Below are 21,227 nucleotides of genomic sequence, written 5' to 3' on the forward strand. Positions count from 1 at the left end.
ACATACAAAAAATAAATCAGGTCTGAAAAACTAACTGGTAACAGCCAAATGTAGCTGATGATATAAAGGAAGGGCTGAATTCTGCATGTTCTGAATTCCTTAAACTCACGTGTCATACACATTGAACATCAGACTTTTTTTTGTCAACTATCGGTCTCACACACACGCACACACACACACGCACACCCACGCGTAGTGGAAGTTGTCTTAGAAAAGGGGCACTGTTCCTCCCACCACAGCCATTTTTGCTGAGGCCCGGATTCATTACCATACATATGAGTCTGCTCACGACATCATCTGGTATGGTTGGATTTAAATCGCTATGCATGGTTGTAGGGATTTTTTATGTGAGTGTGTGTGTGTGTGTGTGTGTGTGTGTGTGTGTGTGTGTGTGTGTGTGTGTGTGTGTGTGTGTGTGTGTGTGTGTGTGTGTGTGTGTGTGTGTGTGTGTGTGTGTGTGTGTGTGTGTGTGTGTGTGTGTGTGTGTAGGTCTGCGCGAGCGTGTATGCTATTCAGAATGTGGGGTATGTGTGTATGTGAGCGACATTGAAGATGGAAATTAGATATGGGAGTCCCCGTTTGTCCTTGGTACTTCATTTCCACTGAAAGTGGTCAATTAGTTTCAAAACCACATCAGGAGAATTTGGAAATATGATAATACATGCAGCAAAACGGATGAGTCTGCTTTGGGACAATGACAGGTAATATATGAGCCGCAAAAGTGCTCTACCACACTGCTATGGGCTCCTACACACTAAATTTACTCTGTGATTTCACCCATTCACACGTGTAAGAGGACCTGCAATGAAGGTACTTAGGGCGCACTCACACTCGGCAAGTTAGCCTGTTCCGTGCTGCAGGAAGATTCAGCCCGATTCCCCCCCTCCCCACTCTCCCCGCTGGCCCGTGGTCACACTGCTCCCAAAGGCCGTGGCCACGATTGCTCCTTCATACATACGTCATCACGTCGTAATACGATAAATACGTCATCACCAAGCGTTCTCGCCGCCATAACAACAAGTAAGAACAACAACGTGAATGCTGTCGTCGGCCCAAATTTCAAGTAAACACTCGACTTCACTATCGCACCAACGTAAACCCACTCGTGAACCGCTTGCCGCCATTGTTTGAAATGATTGCTGTGGGGAAGAAGGGCATGGACCTATAAAGAAAGAAGGGTCGCGCAAGGACTCCGTCATCCAGCTCACGTTGCGTATCCGGTGTGTGCGCGTGTCATCTCATTAGAATCTGTACTTTGGCCACGGCAAACCTCTCCCAAGTGTGCCGTGGCCACGGGGCTGTTCCGTGCTGGAATACGGATGGCGCGGTCACACTAGCCAAACGTTCTAGGCTTTAGTATGCAAATGAGCTCGGGCACGGGGGCCGCGGCCCGAGTGTGAGTGGCCCCTCAGAGAGTTCTGCAAAGATAGAAAGCATCTGATCCAGTGTCTGATTGTGGTACCTTATAGGCCCAGCGGGTCTTTCCAGATAACATTTATTTAAATCACTGTACGCCTCCAAATGTGCCCCGGAACATGGCGGTTCCATGCAAAAGCTACGTTAGCGTTTATTCCCGGTGTTGAAAGGGGAGCTGGCTCAAGAATAAAAGTGCAGTTAACTGAAATCACTCACTAGGCAGTCCCTAAGCAGATACTTATGGATGCACTGTAGATGGAATAAAAGATGACGGATAGGTTGATGAAATAAAAGATTTTGGATTTAGCCCGTTTATCATGCAAACTATTCCTTGCCGCGACCACAATTTATTGTCCACGAGAATTTGCTGAAAGGAAGCAAAAAGGTTTTACCTGGAATCACACAAATCATGGGATACAGTGTGCAGCAAAATCGAGGCAGGCATTCTTTTGGGAAATGTACATTATAAAAACACAACTTAGCAGAAATGTATGGAAAATCAGTGTTCAGTTTATTCATGTGTGTGTGTGTGTGTGTGTGTGTGTGTGTGTGTGTGTGTGTGTGTGTGTGTGTGTGTGTGTGTGTGTGTGTGTGTGTGTGTGTGTGTGTGTGTGTGTGTGTGTGTGTGTGTGTGTACAGTATGTGTTGGTGGGTGTGTGCAGTGCGTGGCAATACATTAGTTCAAGCTATGTTGATGAGGCATAATCAAGTAGTTTTTATGCTCCACAGCGTCAGAAGATGAACTTGAAATGCTGACACTCAGGTTGCCTGCTGGGAGATTCCACTCTGCAGCACTGAAAGGCCTGTGGAGAAACAAGACAACGTAACATACTTCACATAAACACCTCGCCTTACCACTGCAACTGATTATGAACACATCGTTAACTTATGAATCAATAAGTATATAGCATCCTGTTTAAACACAATGCTTACCAACAGAAAGTGTAGGTAAACACGTGACTTACCAACTGTACATGGGATTTATCCCTGATAATAATAATCGACAATGGCATTGGCTTCAATTATTTTTGTTGTGGAGGTGATTTTCCCCTCCTGTGATTACCTGTGTCTTTTGTCCCCTTCATGGACCATAGGCTATACTGATACACTGAAAATGCGTACATTGCTCTCCCCATGTTGGATTGATTCAATTGTGGTGTTATTTGGTATCATGGCTCTCATGCATTCAGCTCTTTAACAATGGCAGTCAAACAGATGATTGAGAATGGTGAGACTCAATCCAAACGCGGTGTTTTGTGGCACAATGGGGAGCAAAAATGCTGATTGAAGCATTCAAGCAAGTAATATACAAAGAGATACTGGATGTAGTCTATAGCATTTAATGTATTTTTGATTGACATAAGTGATATTTCATGAGGAGGTTTCATCAACTATTGAGGTTGAAACACGAAGCAGGAAAAGTCGGCAGCAGCAACCACATATTCCATGTATTAAAACCATTTTCTGAAGCCCAAAAGGTGAGACTTCCTTAGGTTAGTGGCCCTCCATTGCCTGCTGCGTTAACTGCATTAATTGGCATCCTTCTCTATCAATGTCAATGCTATGCTGTACCGGGTGTCAAATTGGACAAACTAAAAAAAGCAGTGCGCTGTTCATGTTGAGAGACGCCAGGGATCCTGGGGCGGGAAAGTGGCAGCGTGGAGGAAACTCTGGGAAACTGATGAGCTCTGAGCAATCACATGAGCGTGTGAATGGGGTGGCAGTGAAAAATCAGTATGTTGGTTCCGGGTAAATGCCGGTCCACACCACCGGCCTACACCGATCACAACCTCCTCGGATGTCAATTGATTCACAGGCACCCCCCGCAGAAGAAGAAGGCTGCTTTGATGAAGACGTGTGTGGTACAGGATATAAAACAATTACAGAGCTGTCACGGGTCGTCCCCATGTAGCTGGGAGAGAGTTATGAGTAGGAGCTGGGAGTTTGGAGAGAGAGAGAGAGAGAGAGAGAGAGATGAGAGAGAGAGAGAGAGAGAGAGAGAGAGAGAGAGAGAGAGAGAGAGAGAGAGAGAGAGAGAGAGAGAGAGAGAGAGAGAGAGAGAGAGAGAGAGAGAGAGAGGGGGAACATCTCATCCAATCAGCGAGCCCCGCCACCCACAGCCGAACATGATTATGCGACCATCATCCTGCATTTACTGAAAATACCTTCCCGCCGCACTCCAAACACGCACCTTCACCCCCCGGCGTCACACCTCCTTAATCACGTCACAATGCTTTTCTTGCTCTCAGCTCACACTTTATGCTGTTGCCCTCCCCTCCGCGCCCCCTCCCTTCAAACCGACCCAGGCAGCCGCCACCCCCATTCCGAACCAACCGTATGCCACCAATCCTTGCTTGTTAAATTTGATTGACAGGGCTATATATTTGTGGTGACTGAGAGAGACCAGTGTGGCTGCTTGGAAGTGGAGCACAGTAATCCATTACATGGGCATTCCATGAAAGTAAAGTCAATATATTCCCTTTCAGCTTGCCAAAAATGGCTGGAACGTTGGCCCCGTTGGTCATGAATTATTGAACAACTTAAAACTTGGGAGATGAGAATTCACGGAATTCATGCGGGAATGTGTTCCCAAACTGATTAAAAAACCAAAACACCCCCAAAACTAATTGGACTTTTTGTGCTATTAGATTACACATTCATTCATCGAATGAATGTGTTCCAAATGGCCTTTGGAAAAAAAAATCATCCATCAAAATTTTATGAGCTTGCATGTTCGCAGTATGCATTGTCAATGTATTCTGTGCCTCCACTCTCATGACACACACACTAGATCAGTGTGTGTGTTGAGTTGTGTCAAGGATGCGCTTTACGTGTATTTGTGTTCCATATGTCAGTGTCAAGTGTGTGTTTATGTGTGTGTGTCTGGGCATGTGTTAGCGTATCAGTGTGTGTGTGTGTGTGTGTGTGTGTATGTTTGTGTAAAGTGTACTTCAGTACATGATGCAACGATGGGTTGTCCTTGGTATGGACAAAGCACCACCCATTACTGTGACGTTCCGGAACAAAGACACGATGCTAGGGATGATGTACATCGATGTCAGCAAGAACAACATGATGGAGTCTGATCTTGGGAGGTCTCGTGGCCAGGGTGGAAGGGAGAAGCCATTTACTGTCCCCTAACCACGGGGCAACAAGAGCCAACCAGTAATTATAACTAACTCTTACCCCATTAAGGCTATTTACTTTGTTGGTATCAGATGCCTGTAGTGAATTTAGGTACTATACGGTATTGACTTTACTCTTGTTCCCCCCTTGCAGCAGGGCGATGCACATCTGACCGTGCCAGCACTAAGCCTGATGGATAGGTTTATTTGTTTATACTCAGCCTCTTTTAAGACAGAGATCATCCTGGCTCTAAATATATTAAATGGTAGAAGACCAAAGACAAGACATCTGAGTAAAAGTAGTAGGATAGTGCTTGGGTCTAATTTGGTATATATTTACAGCATATTTTTTATCTATTTTATATATATGACATTGAGAAACTCAGAATAGTTTTTAAAATGAACAATGATCTAAATGTTTGTGTTATATTTCTGGTATAATGACGTTTACTACAATTTTTATCACATTTAATCTCATTACTGTAAAATCTGTTCAAAAAGAAAAATCCAGGAAAATACCAGAAATGTTGCTTTAAAAAAACAGAAGCTGGGGAGATGACTTGGCAACCAAGAATGCTCCATGCCAAATACCGGAGACTAAACACTGTAGACCACTTGATACCATCACCCACTGGTTCCGTATTGACTTTGTGCAGACACTGAAATAAGTTCATGCTCCGCGGTAGAAGTGAGGTCATCCATCAGACAGTTTACATTGTAGTCACGGCAGGTGGGTTTGCTCACAGACACAGACGGGTGGGTAAAACATTGTCACTATACTTTGCAATCCAGGGGCTTGTTCCATTGTGTGATAGTTAAAGATAAACCTACTTTCCCAATGCTGCTACAGTTCAGATAAAACCAAACTTGGTCCAGGGAACGTCAGTTGTTTTGCACTGAATTCAGTGGTAGACGTACTTTACTGCAAACGATTGGGGAATGTTTGAAACATATCCGAGATATTTCCCTCTTCTCATCATGAGAAACTATGTACAGTATGTAGAGGGGAGAAGGGGGACCCCTACTGGACACAACCTGCTCTCTCTAGTGAGTGTGTTTACAGCTTCCCACGAGTGAGGCCAGCAACATGGAGGCTATGGAGACAACTTGAGTTATTGGATATAGAGGCAAAGCAAGGGCCTTTTATGCTGTTTTTGGAGTTTATATACAGGTGGTGAACGCAGAAGTAGTCTGCGGTTCTCGGCGGTCGTGTCTCTGCACCGTTCTACGTCCTCTCGTTGTGTGTACCCTACGTATACCCAATATATCTTTACTTTATGCTTATCACTTCTACATTAACAGGGTTCACACTGACGTATGCCTAGTCCCGATCAATATGTTCAGTATATAGGCTATAGAGCCGAGGCATCATGGAAGCATGAGGCTAATTTATGTAGTCAAAGAGAGACGAGATCCCAGAAACAGTGTTTAATTCACACAAAAGGTCGACTTTCGGGGAGCAGTGGCATTGCTTGTCTGGGTTATATGCTACAGTTTATGGGTCTACTGTTTATCAGAGTGAAACGATCTCCGTTCCTGGGGGGGGCTTCTCGCTCCCAGCGCCGAGGATTCGTTAAAAGTCGACTTTTGTGCTGCGTGCGGAGCTTCAATTTGGACATCCCCTCGCCTCGCGTCAAAGGGATACGAGAGATTGGCAAATAAGCACACGGCGTTTTCCCCCACACACATCCACACAACACTCACAGGGCACATCGCGGCGGAGCTCTCTGTGCGCGACAGACAGCGGTCGAACTTCAGACGCGCCGGAGGTCCTCTTCTGCTCTGGACCGGAATGCTTCCCGTGGCTTTTTGTTGGCCCCCGTTGTAGTTTGTTGACATCTAGGGAGTTACTTTTTTTTTTATTGAGGAGGTTTGTCGACTCATCTGTTGCCTTTTTCTTTATTTTTCCAGTGTTTTACTCCGACTCCCTTGACTTTTTTCTACAAGAGGAACCGACATGGAGATATACGTGTATGCATTGCTTTTGCAGTGTTTTGTCTGTAGTTTTGTCCCCTCCGCGATCGCTTTTTCGGAGGAGCCCCCCAGATCCGACGGGTTCTGCAGTCGTATCCTCCGGGCGCAGACACAGGGGACTCGGAGGGACGGGTACCACGAGTTTAGACTTCGGGTTGAGGGGGACCCGGAGACCTACCAGCCGGGGAGCTCTTACAGAGGTATGGGGTTTGTTTTGGTGGAGTTTCAGGGCTCCTACTCCTGATATGCAGGCATAACAGCATTAACGTTAGTTTGACAATGCAGAGTTAATTGACTCTGAACATATCGAAACTTTGTATTTAGAATAAGGCATGCCATTATGGTGCAATAAACTCGAATTGATCTCCATTAGTCGAAATGTGCTGTAATGCATTATATGCAACACTGTCTGATATACAGAAATGCATACATTTTCTCTCAAATGAAAACGACGTGATCCCTAATTACTCAATGTCTAGTCGATTAGCCTCCCTCCGTCAATATGAATATTAATAGGAAAGATTCCGAATAGTCTAAATTCAAAGGTCTAGTCGTTGAAAATATAAAATCCTGATGGTAAAGATCAATGTGTGTATTGACCTAGATCTCACATGCGTAAAAATCTTAAAAGTATAGCTTGAATAACGACGACGAAGCAGGTTTGCATTGACATTATTCTAGTTGTGAAAGCAGTCTTTCTTCCAATTAACATTGGACGATACATCTTAACCAAATGATTTATGTATAACTATTTTTTGCTATTGGAAGGGAAGGAAACACATTTTCTTTCAAATAAAAACGATGTATCATAAACAATAATTACTGTCATTATTGTACTGTACACAGAAACATAATTGTATTGTTTATCATAGCCTCCCAATTGAAGGACAGTTTATTTCCCTTGGTTGATATATTGTTTATCTTGTATTTATATCATGTTCATATTCTTCTCCCATGCAGAGAACCATTCATTATGGTTGGGGAGATGGTTATATTCGTACCAATACTTTTCTTTGTTTCCTTCTGTCCATCCTCCCTCCCTTCCTTCCGTCCTTCCTTGTCAATGCAGTGGTCCTGCTTGCCTCCAGCCCTGCGTACTTCAGAGGCTTTACCCTCATCGCTCTAAAGGAGGGCAGAGAGGGCACAGCAGAGGGCCATTATGCCGGTCAGTTCCAGGTAAGCATCCCCACGGCCTCCACCACGTCATAAAGTGTGTAATCCTATCAGCCCAGCCCCAATGCTCTGGCATGAGTCTCAGAACGCCTGCTGCGATCATCACATTCAGGTTTCGCTCGCGTATTCGGTGGAGAGCAGCTTAATTCGCCCTCTGTGGGAAAACGCTACAACATGAGCAGGCTACTGTGGCGGACAACACTACAACATAAGCAGGCTACTGTGGCGGACAACGCTGCTTTTGTCGAGCTCTGCTAGGGGGGGGGGGCGAGGCAGATGTTCCACACTTCCCACCGAGAAACTGAAAATGTCCCCCGAGATGAGGGAAGGATGATAGATATATAAATAGAGGGAGGGAGTGTTATGGAGGGAGATATAGAGAGAGAGGGGTCGAGACAGTTCCTCTTTCAGTATAGCAACAGCTCCCACTGAGCGGAAGATGGCTCTTGAGAGGAGACATGGCTTCCTCAATTACCCCCCTGGGTAGAGAAAGTGTTGAGGACACATGTTCCTTATGCGTCTAAAGTAACGGTCCCCGCCCACAAGGAGAGCGAAGCATGCCTTTTATATTCCGGACCACTCACTGAGAGACTTAAAGAAATTGCTTTTATAGGGATACCTGAAAATATGTTTTACAGTATATCCTAGCCCTCCGAAGATCTGTTACTTTTATAAGATGATGACTGCAAGCCAGGACAGACTCTTACATTTCTTATTACAAACATTTGATAGGAAATAAAATATGATAAAATATCAAACATACATGCGTGTTTTAAAAAGATACATTTGGTACCTTATTTTTCGAGTATGAAGTACACATGTGAAAGGTTTTTCCTTTTTGAATTTGTGCAATCAGGAATTTGAGTAATTGAATAATAAAAAAGTTAAATGATAACATTTTTGGTGATATGTTTTTGGGAGAGTTATAGTCTCAGGGTTAGTTCAGGTGATGCTCCATCCGGTATGGGAATGCTGTCTTCTCATTCTGATGGTCTTCAAATCCTACCATTGAACCATATCATGGGTGTTTCTCCCGCATTTAGGAGCGATAGATTAGGTGTTAGGTGTTAAGTCCTTACACTTTTTTGCTAATTTTATTTTTCAGTGCTCCCCCAGTATGGTTCAACTCTTGTTAGCTTATTTTGGCCCTTGGCTGAGTTCTCATCTTGCTCTTGAATATATAGCCCTTTATTGCATTCTTTATATTTATGTGATTTCGAGACCACATGAGGAATCACACATCCTGAATCTTTGTCCTGAGGAAACGGACGGCCCTGGTGCTGTTGCCAACAACACGGTTGGTCTCCTGTGGAGAAGGGGAAACTCTTTTCTGCTGTGCCGTACAATACATTTACAGGATTTGAGGTGGATTAAACCGCCAACTATTCTGCACATGTCCTGGAGCGGCAGTTCTGGTAAACGCTGTCTGGCTGCGTAATGTTTTTTGGAAACTACGCTGAGATGCAACGGTTACTTTACTTTTAAGAGTTCCCAAGAGTTTCCCAGCCATAGCTCAGATCAAGAACATCTCCACCAGACACAGCTGCTTACCGTGAGACACACCTGCTTTGAGTGAGACACACCTGCTTACCGTGAGAGTATGTCGGACAGTAAAACCATGGCCTCGATCCGTTGGATAGTCAGATAAGACGGACAAGAAGGAGTAGTTATAATCAAACATTTCACACTGAAGCTGACAACAAAGGGAGAGTTTGTCTCAGCATTGCATTTCTCCCCTCTTATATCTTTTAGGACAAGCGTACATGACAGTTGCAAAATGCAAGCCTTTCTTAAACAAAACAAAACAGAATGTATACAGAAAAGTGAGGAAATCAGTTTCCTGCCAGATGCTTTCGGGCATTTTGTCCAACTACATTCTGCTCTGTTAATGTCAATGTCTTGAACCTTCGGAAGGATTTTTTTTCTCCTCATATTCTGAGGATTAGAATTATTTCGTCCGAAACATAATGTCGCTTAGCAGTTGAGGCAAGCAATTTAAAAACACTTTTTTCTGTTAATTATTTTTGTACATTTTTGTACATAGTTTTTACAATCAAATTATTCAGTCGGCTTTGCAGTGTCATAATAGTCTGTGTGCAGTGTGTGTGTTCGTGATTTTCCTGTTTGGTACTTATTGCAGTTTTCTGCTCCTTTGCTTCTGGCAGTTATCCTAGATAACTTCTGTTCCACTAAAATGCCACAAAACTTTATTTCACGCATCAGGCTTTTATAGTCGCTGAGATTTGTTCGTGTGTTGAATTCTGTTTATTTTTTCCCCCTTGTAAAATGTGTAAACTATGCTAAGTATTCGGAATGTGCATATTCTTTAGTTTACATCTTTGAGTGTGTATCCTAGTTTGCTCCATTCAGTGTGTGTTGTCTGTGGCAACACACTTTAAAATAAAAGGCCAGAGAGGGAGCCAAACAACAGTGTGTGTGTGTGTGTGTGTGTGTGTGTGTGTGTGTGTGTGTGTGTGTGTGTGTGTGTGTGTGTGTGTGTGTGTGTGTGTGTGTGTGTGTGTGTGTGTGTGTGTGTGTGTGTGTGTGTGTGTGTGTGGGGGGGGGGGGGGGTGCGTTTCCCAGCCTCTTTCTCCCTTCTTGGATAATCATGGGACACACAGGTCGTATTTTTCTAGGCTAGTGATGTGTTATTGCTCAGGCAGACGGATGGAGTTTGTTTGGACAAGAGGGAGCGATGAGAAGAGGCTTCAGCTATTATCTTATCTATTCCCTTTTCCACTGACTATCCAGGGAGTGTTTTCGAGTGTAAATCTGGATCAACCATCCCAATTACTGTCATCTAACATAGCAACGTCCTATATATTTGTGACTCAGCTTATGGCATTAAGTTAAACCGTATAGTGTGCGTTTAAAGAGAAAAATATGTATATGTGACTGACCTGATGAGTGGGCATTCGTATGTCCGTTGGTTTACTTTTGGAAAATAAAGACGGATATTAATAATGGTGGACTGCAATCATAGAACACGCTGCAGTTTGTTTTCTTTATTTTACCGTCGGTCCTTCAAGATAAAACACCCTTTTGTGTTTCTGTTGAATAATGTCAAAGGAAGGACAGTGATTTGATGCAACGGCTCCAGGCTTGTGGATCTCAGTGGTTTCCTTAGCTGTGATTGATAGAAACCCTGTGGCAAAATGTCAATGCCCTACAGGTTGACGCAATGAGACTAGAGAGGACTGGTAACTTTCTGCGGTGTGCTCCTTTTTGAGTGCTGATAAGATATTTCCATTTTTCTGATCTGTGTGTCAGTAAGTCGCCCTGAAATCGGGAACTTTTGAATTCCCCCTGCAGACATGCATGCCCGTCTAGTTTACTGCCTTCCCTTTGACCCTATCCAACACATCGTGCACGCAGGCGCACAAACGCACACACGCACAGCAGGCGCGCACAGGACTGTCGGAGGGGGGGGGGGGGGGGGGGTGGGTGTGTGTGTGTGTGTGTGTGTGTGTGTGTGTGTGTGTGTGTGTGTGTGTGTGTGTGTGTGTGTGTGTGTGTGTGTGTGTGTGTGTGGGGGGGGGGTCTTCAGGCCTCATTGGTCTCGTGTGCATGTTTAAACAAGTCTCTGTTTGCAGAGAGAGAGAGAGAGAGAGAGAGAGAGAGAGAGAGAGAGAGAGAGAGAGAGAGAGAGAGAGAGAGAGAGAGAGAGAGAGAGAGAGAGAGAGAGAGAGAGAGAGAGAGAGAGAGAGAGAGAGAGAGAGAGAGAGAGAGAGAGAGAGAGAGAGAGAGAGAGAGAGAGAGAGAGACTGTCTCGCTCTGGGCACACATAGACATGCCAGTGTCTGAAATGAAAAACAAAGCTCATCTTCCCTCTTTGCCATCCCCACACAACCCCCCTCTCGCTGTCTCTTTCTCTCCGTCTTCTTTCCTTCTACCATTCCCTTCCTTCCTCTGCCTTTCTCTTCATTCCTCTTGCCTGCTTCTTTACTCTGACAGCCTTTCTTTTGCATTCCTTTTGCCTGCTTCGTGCCTGCATGTGAGCCACTGAGCTGCTAGCAACTTTGAGAATTAATCCTAGTTGTTTGTACGGCAACAATAGCAGTAATCAACAGTATATTTACACCAAGCTGTCATATGTGGGGCCCGTTGAATTCGGTCAACTATAAAGACCCATGCATGAATGCACCTCTAATTGGAGCACATCTGTGTCCGCGATACCTTGTGTTTGTACACCGGTGTCTGTGTGGCAGACGGCCGGAGACACAGAAGGGCGCCGCGCGGTCTTATTTCTACATCCCGAGGCGGTTGCTATAAGAAAATGATTGCTATGGCTAGCCGGACCTCTGGACACAAGTGCTTGAATGCCATCTGCCGCCCTGTCATCACCTCCCGTGCTGCATGTGTGCATGCGTACGCACTGATCCATCTCCTTGTAGCACTCTGACCTAGACGCCCCCACCCACGCCCACCGTTTTAATCACACCTCCCAATCTGCAACACATGTCCCCCCCCCCCCCCCCCAAAAGGGCAATACTGGTTACTAGCCTTGGCACGGCGGGGTGTGTGTGTGTGTGTGTGTGTGTGTGTGTGTGTGTGTGTGTGTGTGTGTGTGTGTGTGTGTGTGTGTGTGTGTGTGTGTGTGTGTGTGTGTGTGTGTGTGTGTGTGTGTGTGTGTGTGTGTGTTTCTGTGTGTGGGGGGGGTGGGTGTGTGCGTGCATGCGTGCGTGCGCGTCTGTTTCAGTTGTCGGATTTAGTATAAATGGTAGAGAAACGGGAGAAGAAGGGTGCAGAAATCGAGGGCCAATATGAATGGAGTCCCTTTTGAGCACCATGGAAAATGACGTGTGTCAGAAAACTACAGAGAAAGGGAGACGAGCCGTGGAGGGTCTTTCTTCTTCGGTTCCCTAGTTTTGCCGTGAAAGACACAAAAGACTTTTAAGTGTTGGAGACATTTTTATTGTGGAGCCGAGACAGTGCCTGAGAATAGTCTCTTTGCAATATTTGAAAGTGTGTGTGTGTGTGTGTGTGCGTGTTCCACACTCATAGGCCCCCCCAAGTTGTGTGTACATATTGAGAATTCTTATTACCCATCTAAACTTTCGTGAGTTACCAAGACTCTGATCAACAGTATTTCCTCAGATACTGCTCCATGTGCCACGTTGAATAATGGGGTGTTGCTGCAGGAACTAGCAACCCCCTAACAGAACTGTTGGATGCTGTCTTTCTCACGTTGTTGTTACCTTCCTTCAAACTTTGTGTGTGTCTCTGTGCACCCTCTTGAAAACAAGATTGTCAAATAACAAAAAGCCAATAAAAAAAACTATTTTAATAAAACAAAATTCCAATAAAAGTAGGCCCATATCAATCTACTGAACCTCTGTTCCTGCTCCAACAATCATGTCATTCCAATAAATTATGGAGCTAGGCCTAACCACTCTATTCTGCAGCTACTATATTTGATGTTCAAGTGACAGAGAATTGGGAGGTAGAATGATTTGGTGTATGATTGACTTGATGGAGAGGATATTGATTTGTATACGCTCTCTATTTGCGCAGAGAGTGGCTTTCAAACAACCTCCAAAATAAGTGAAGGGAAGTAACACTGATGGTTAGCCCTATTAGCTCATAACCCTACTCTAACCCTAACCCTAAACAGACCTCTTCCCTCCTACTCTAACCCTAACCCTACTCTAACCCTAACCCTAAACAGACCTCTTCCCTCCTAATTTAACCCTACTCTAACCCTAGTCTAACCCTACTCTAACCCTAACCCTACTCTAACCCTACTCTGACCCTAACCCTAAACAGACCTCTTCCCTCCTACTCTAACCCTACTCTAACCCTAACCCTACTCTAACCCTACCCTAACCCTACTCTAACCCTAACCCTACTCTAACCCTAACCTAACCCTACTCTAACCCCTAACCCTAAACAGACCTCTTCCCCCCTACTCTAACCCTACTCTAATCCTACTCTAACCCTAACTCTAACCAGATCCCTCCTGCTCCCATGCCCAGATCATTGAGGAGGAGGACACCCAGTTCATGACCAACTGCCCCCCCGCGGTGACGGAGACCACCCCCCGACGGCGCACCAGGATCCAGGTCCTCTGGACGGCTCCCCCAGCGGGCAGCGGCTGCGTCATACTCAAGTACGTCGTGCTTGCGTACCATTTATTTTTAATAAGGCGTAAAAAAATTTTTTGTTTGGTTCCGGTTTACAACCGACCCTGTCAATTTATGTGCCACCCAAATTATTTTATGATCATGGAAGAAAAAAAATAAATAAAAGGTTTTGATGCAAACTATAATTACGTTTTTGTACAGCACCTCTTCATTCTGTACAAGGATGAGCGCATTCTCTCGTTTTTAAATGAAAACAACCTACCTATCATTTGCTGCTGCTGGAAAAAATAAAATAAAAAATAAAGTAAATTCCCTACCTACCCATGACCTCAACAGGAACCAAATTTTTTTTTTTTTTTAGGCCTAATGACATTTCTTCTTCTTCTCAGGACTCGTCATTTTCTTCTTTTTGTTTTTTATTTTTATATTATTCAAAGGTGACTGAAATTCATTCATCTAAGAATCGAGATTCTTTGCGTCCGCAAAACATCATCGGGGGTTGGGTCGCTGAGACTTCGTGTGAATGTGAGCCAATAAATGTAAAAGCACTTTCAGTCACAAGCACTTTTCACACGTCTGAAAGGAGCTATTTAAATGCAGTCCATTTACCACTTGACTCGAAGGCCACTTACTTCGATGATATCTTAGAAGTTGACGTGGAGGTTGTAAATAGTAGCAGCAGATGGAGTGCGGGGAAGAACCAGGCCCACGGAGGAGACAGTATGGATGTCTCGTCATACCTTGAGCGTCAATGCCAAACAAGACAAAGCACGGGCTCTGCACTATTGGGATGGAGCATGAGTCCCCCCCCCCCCCCCCCCCATAAATGTAGGACACAATACAAACGATAACTGCTGCAATCTTTATGGGCTCCTGTTCTCTTATCAAAACATCTGAGCCCATTTTGCCAGAAAGTATGGCACAAATCCCTTTTCAGTTCACCTTCCCGTTCAGCGCAGCCCCGCGGAGCAGCCTGGGTGGGAGAGGGAACGACAGTGTTATCGGAAGTAGATTGCATGCAACACACAGCTGTGACAACTTTTGTGAGTTTAGTATAAGGTCAACATCACTGAAGTGTCGTACAAACTACCCCTTAATTCAAAACGGAGGTTCTGACGACTTTTTCCATGCCCTCTTTCAGTGCTGGCCTTGTATGTACTGTGATTGTTCTCTTGATGGACAGCTGCATTAGAACAGACGTCCATAGTTTGCTCAAAAAGGCTCTATTATACACTGTAGACTTTAGAAATGAAAAACAATAGTTTCATAATTACTAATTAAGAGTTCACAATAACTAGGTCTTCAATTATAATTAACTGCGTCCTTATTTACTTACGTGTGCAGCTAATCTGTGGCTCATTACTCAAAGGTAACGTGTGTTCTTGTTCTTGAACACAGCGAAACACACCTTTCACCGTGTGCAGCCCCTGGCAGACAATGCCTCGACAGTCCTCCTCTGATGGACTCATTAATTCCAAATGTTCTTCTTACAAAAATGCCCACAGGCTACTTTGGAATTAAAAGACAAAAGGAAGTGTTTTAGGTACTCCAAATAAAACGATGCAGAGAAAGATTGAAGAGAAAAGGAAATGATATTGTGCTGGAAGTGCCTGTCTATACACAAATGGGATGAAGGATTCTATAAATATACAGTTGTCTCGTAGCGATGGGGTAAATCCTTACATCAGGGTTGTTTTAATTAGCCGATCAACCAAGTGTGAGTCCTGTTTATCATTTCCCAGCCGTGAGAAATGCACCATTATAGTCTAGAACAAAAACAACTCTCCCTCTGTTTGTGTCTCTCCTGCTCTGTGTCAAGAGTTAGGCTTCAAAGGGTTTTATTAGGATGGAAATTTAAATGTACATTCCCAAAGCACCAAAAGTATAATAAGTTACAGCCTGGGATACAAAACAATAATAGTAAAACATAAAAATAAATGGAACAATTTAATTTAATTTAAACTGGTAAAAGTGAAACTATGTGAGTCTCTCTCTCTGGCCGTAAGACCCTCCCATCTCTCCATCACTCACCGGGCTGTTGTGTTTAATGTACCTGCTCCCTGACAGCTGGCATTTCACCGTCCAGCTTGTTTGTTAGCCCGATAAACCCAAACCCTCCATAAAGGAATCGGATTGCTGCTACACAAATCCCTCCCATATCCCTGGCCCAAGCGTCTATTCGATTGGCTTATGGCCCTTTTTGGGCAGGCTGTATGTTTCAATATATCCCCCCCCGTTTCATCCCAGGCCACGTAGTTTTGTTCTAGACGTTGTTCGCCGCACACGGCCATCAAACATGTCCCTAAGCACCAAATAAAACGGAGCTCACTGGACGTTGTCCGGTCTCCGTTCTCTCTCTCTCTCTCGCTCTCTCTTTCTCTTTCTCTTTCTCTCGCTCTCTCTCTCTTGCTGTCTCTTGCTCTCTCTCCCCCACTCTCGCTCTCTCAATGTCTCTCTTGCTCTACGTTGCCTAAAGCTGTTGTAGGGCACTGGCTGGTTCAACCGAATGCAGATTATATTTTTTGTTATTCCAGGTACTGAGCTGTTTATTTTGTGCTCGACTCAGATGTAGCCACGTCCACGGAGGTAGTTTGGAATAGACTAGCAGACACGTTTCTCAATTGGCACTTAAAAGCTCCGGCCTGTGGAACTAAATTGACAGTCTCGCTGCTATTCAGAATTCTCATCAGATTACCGTGTGGGTGTGTGGGCATTTATGCACGGTTGCATATTTGTGTGTGTGGGGGTTTGTTATGGCTGTGTTCATGAGGACGTAGGCCCGCATTTGATGGAAACTAAGCTTCATTGCGCCCAACCGTTTTTTACACTGACGTAACCCAGAGATAACTCAGAATGTGGGACTGAGGAAACCCAAGCAGTGCTATCAGCAATAGCCACAATTAACCTTTTTCTCAGTGCCCCCCCTCTGAGAGAGAAGACATTATTCCATCCAAATCCTAATGTTAGCCACTGTATTGGGCCATTGAACTTTAGTGCAAATGGGGAGTACTGGAATATCATTATTTACCTATTTTGGGCCATTCAGTTGATTTGATGAATGGATTAATTAAAGCCCAACAGTTTGTGTATGCATGGAACATTTGAAGAAGTTGATCAACAATGTTTAACAGGTTGTTGCCGGGGACTGTCAGCACCTCGCCCACTGTGATGCCCCCTCTGGGAGCCGCCCAGGGGGGCTGTGTGTCTGTCTCCACATGTGTGTGGGCATTCATGTGTGTGCATGTGTGTGTGCGTTTGTGCGTGTGCCCATGCTCCCCTCAGCCTTTGGCACCCAAGTATCCGGTCGGATGAGCTCAGCCCAAATCAGTATGAGGATCTCCCCAATCTCCTGATAACACCCATCAGGAGCTCTGGGGGTCCCTCCCCCCCTCCCCACCGGCCTTCTTTGATTAGTTCTGGAGGGGGGAGAGAGAGGAGGGGGAGGGGGCAGGTGGATAAAGAAATACTGGCAACGGGCCAGCACACACCGCAATAAAATGGAGTCGTGAAAGGTGTATAAATACAGAAGAAACATAGAGAAGAGGCGCAGCGGCAGAGAGGGTGTCCACTTTGAGTGATCGGTTCTCCCTCCGTTTGAGGGATGGGAGACTCTTCCACAGACCCTTCCTTCAACACTCGCCTCCTCCTCTGCTCCCGCTCGCTCCGTCCTTCCATCCCTCTGAATCCACGTTGTATCGATCAGCGCCCCCGGAGGTTGAGTGGGCGCTGGGAGAGGAGAGGCTTCAGGGATGTAGTCCACTGGGGAGATCTTCCTCTCTCTCAACAACACGCGCTATATCCACCTGACAGCCATCTTGTTCTTTTACTGTACACTTTTGAAGGGAAGGAGTAAACAGCCCCTTTTCTTGCAAATCGGATTATCTTAATCGCTTGGAAAAGAGAATATTATGATACTTTGATTTAAAAAATGTTCTCGGACACGCCAGATTCGACTTCATTTCCCTTGTTGACTCATTGCCATAATCACATTATTCACCTATTAAGTATGGCATAGAAGAACCTCAAAAATGTGTATTAGTTACATTGCCTCCAAGTCTAATCAATGTAATTTCCTCTGCGGCTGAACTAAATGGCGATACATGCAGCGGCAGGTTTAGCGTTCAGCCGTTAATAGAACAGGTTTCTGCTTCCCTCGTTAAGCCCGCGACGGGCAGCTCGCACGATCCAATCAAACCCTGAAGGATCAAATTATATTACTGCGATGTTCCGCCCGCACTAAACCATCAGAACCGAGATTCCTTGGAATGCTATTACGTGTGGACTTCCGAAGTGCGGATCTCGTCGCCACTGCCAGGGCGATGAAGGGCTGCCATCCCGAGGGAGAACCACTTAGTACTTCCTCAACTATTATGCGCAAGTACGACTTCAATTTGTCACACAAAAGCCATCCAAAAGATTGCGTTGAATATGCAAACATATGCAGATTATTCAGCCAATTGACCTCGGGTCGGAAGGGGAGGGATGGATTGGCCGGTTGCGGCATTGCGCTCCTAAAAGCAATGAGGCGGAAAGATGACGTCATCAACATATATTGATCCTATTTCATATGTGTTGAACGAGCGTTTATTTTTTAATCGGACTGTATTCAAACGCAATCTTACTTCGCAGCAGACGCATATTAATTAGGATCTTTGCAAAATGTGTCGAATTTCAAAAGCGGTTAAGAAGATAATTGAACACTTTAATTATCATAAAATAATTAATCCTAATTTGGTAACACGAGTGGACCAACGCCGGTCTTCTTAAAGGAACACCACATAAAGACACGGCTCATCCTGTATCCAGAGGGGGAGTGAGCGACTTCAGATGGGGAAGGTGTGCAGAATTGGAAGGATGTTGTTACTCAGTTCCTCCCCGTGGTACCAGGCCGGTAGTCATGAGACGAGAAGACACGCGCAAGTCGCGCATACTTAAATCACAGGTAAAGCTATTCCCTTTCCATTCCTCATCTTCGTATACAAGCACTGCTCACGCAAGCACTGCCACGTGGCCAGAAGGAACAACATGAAGAGGGGGCGGCCGTACGCAAACACTGACGCTGTATATTTCACTTGTCTGCTTCAATTTCACGCTCAAACGGTCATAGCATGTCACGGGCTATATTGCACCGCTCAGAGTAAGTGTGGAATTGATGGGCTTAATATAACAATATAAGTCTACTTAATGCCCCTTGTCTCTGCAATCTTTTCTCTCCCCCGTTCCATCTCTCCGTCGTGGCATTCGACTTCATATCCTCGTTTTTATGTCGCGCTATAAAATACAATAACTGTCAAGTGGCTGCCGTGGCGACGGGTGGAGCGCCGCCTCTGTGTCGCCGGCGTCCTCGTGTGGAGTATCAAAGAAAGACGCGAGAAGCGGGCGCCGTTCAAGCCAAACGGCATTCTGGGGAATGTTCTGCTTGGAAGTCGAGTTAATTGTGCCCCAAGCACAAGGTTGGGCCATGTGGCACGGTAACGGCAGCAGGCTAGGTAGTGAGGCCGTAATCATAGTAATATAACATAATTTAATGATATAGTAATATGATAAAGGAAATATTAATCGAGTACGGGATCCCAGACTCTATATTCACTCTAATAATATATATATGCGATCACTCTCTCACGATCACTTACATTCAGGGAATTATATCCATTAACGGACGCGAACAAAACCGTTCTCCTCTCGCTGGAAGGGCTATGGAGCTGGGTCTAATAGATATTAAACCGTGTTAAGTGGGCGCACTACATTAAATCATGAATTATAATTGGCATCCTGCTGAGACACTTCTTGAGTTATTCATATATTCATAATCATAGATTCTACACCTGCCGCTGCCCGCCCCTGTCACCCCCAACACCACCACTTCCCTGCTCCCGAGTGTGACTGGGGGGGGGGTGTGTGTGTGTGTGTGTGTGTGTGTGCGCTCGCGGTGTAATCGCATCACAAGCGAGATGTGTTGCCCATGTCCATTATGACACCTCGGTGAGACCATTACCACCCAGACCCGACCACCAGAGGAGAAATGGGATGGCAGTATTGGATGAAAAGACGGGAAGCAGCACCCATTATAGCACTCTAATGGATTGCCGGCTCTCCTTCGCTCTTTTTTACGTAGGCCACCATGTCTTCTAGTTTTCTCCCGCTCTCCCCTTCAGCCCCTCTCTTGATCCATCTTGCGCCCTCTCACTGTGTGTGTGTGTGTGTGTGTGTGTGTGTGTGTGTGTGTGTGTGTGTGTGTGTGTGTGTGTGTGTGTGTGTGTGTCCGTCCACACAGGGCCAGCATCGTCCAGAAGAGGGTCATCTACTTCCAGGAAGAGGGCTCCTTAACCGTGCGACTCTGTGAGAAAGGTGACGCGCCTCTTTCATCCTCTCGTGTTCTAGCTTGAATAGGCGGCTGCCATCTTATTCACAAACGCGGTGAACCCTTTGTCCCTACTTTAGGTTCTTTACTACTAATACAAAATTTCGTTTTGCAAGTTTGTCAATAGATTCCCAGACCGAAGCGCCTCTGTTGTGTGTGTGTGTGTAGCCGTGTCTGCCGGTGATTACTTTGCTTCGACATGGATTGTAAAAAAAAAAAAAAACATGAGATTTACGCAACCTTTTCCATCCGTGTGTGTGTGTCTGTGTGTGCCTCTGCATGTGAGTGAGTGTGTGTGCGCCAGCGAATGTGTGTTGGCGCGGCGGTGGCTGCATTATTTACTCACTGAACTATGCGCTGAAACGGGTTTGTGTGTCCTTCTCGCCTCCGACAGAGCACGTTCCCGGGGAGGCCACGCTGCCTCCGGCCACGGAGTGCTGTGCGTGCGGAACAGCCAAGTACAGACTCACCTTCTTTGGAAACTGGTCGGAGAAGATCCATCCCAAAGACTTCCCCAGTGAGTCCTACGTTGGGGGAGCGATAAACGACGCTACCAGGGGTCGTTGTTACAAAAACCGTGACTAACCCTTTATCACATCGTCTCTGTGTGTTATCTCTGCGCTGTTATTCAGAACAGAACAATATCGGGATTCGTGGAACATCACGATATTATCTGAAATAGAAACGATACGAGTTATTGCATCATAATATTCGGAGCGAGAACTGTATTGAGATTGAGATCACAATATTATTTGAAAAATAGTGAAATAGAATAGAAAAAAAGTGCATAATATTATTCATCACAGGATCAATATTGAGGTATCTCTTATTTCCTAGCATGTGAGAGAAAAACAATGTTCAGATAATCTTAGCATCATATAACATTAATCAGAGTAAAACTAATATTTTGATCATTATTATTAATGTCATAGGACATTCTTATTTGGGACCTACACAATGTTAGCATTCTTATCGTAAAACGTTCAACATTTGAACCAAAATTCTGACTATTAAAATGTGACTATATGTAGAGCAGCAACTACACCATTAGTATCAAATACATTATTTGTGTAAAATTATAGATCTCATTATCTT

General features: G+C 45.0%; 1 protein-coding gene across 1 annotated transcript in view; it reads left to right on the plus strand.

Moving 5' to 3' along the window:
* The first annotated feature begins 5,859 nt into the window (after positions 1-5,859).
* The window catches only part of LOC132464054 (spondin-1-like), a 16,084-nt gene continuing 716 nt past the window's right edge, over positions 5,860-21,227 (plus strand). The window contains exons 1-5 of the mRNA XM_060060221.1: positions 5,860-6,715; positions 7,585-7,691; positions 13,664-13,797; positions 20,046-20,119; positions 20,527-20,649. Coding sequence (XP_059916204.1) covers positions 6,499-6,715; positions 7,585-7,691; positions 13,664-13,797; positions 20,046-20,119; positions 20,527-20,649 — 655 coding nt within the window. The 5' untranslated portion in view covers positions 5,860-6,498. The remainder of the gene's footprint in view (positions 6,716-7,584; positions 7,692-13,663; positions 13,798-20,045; positions 20,120-20,526; positions 20,650-21,227) is intronic.

The sequence above is a fragment of the Gadus macrocephalus genome, chromosome 9, assembly GCF_031168955.1.
Source record: "Gadus macrocephalus chromosome 9, ASM3116895v1".
NCBI lineage: Eukaryota > Metazoa > Chordata > Actinopteri > Gadiformes > Gadidae > Gadus > Gadus macrocephalus.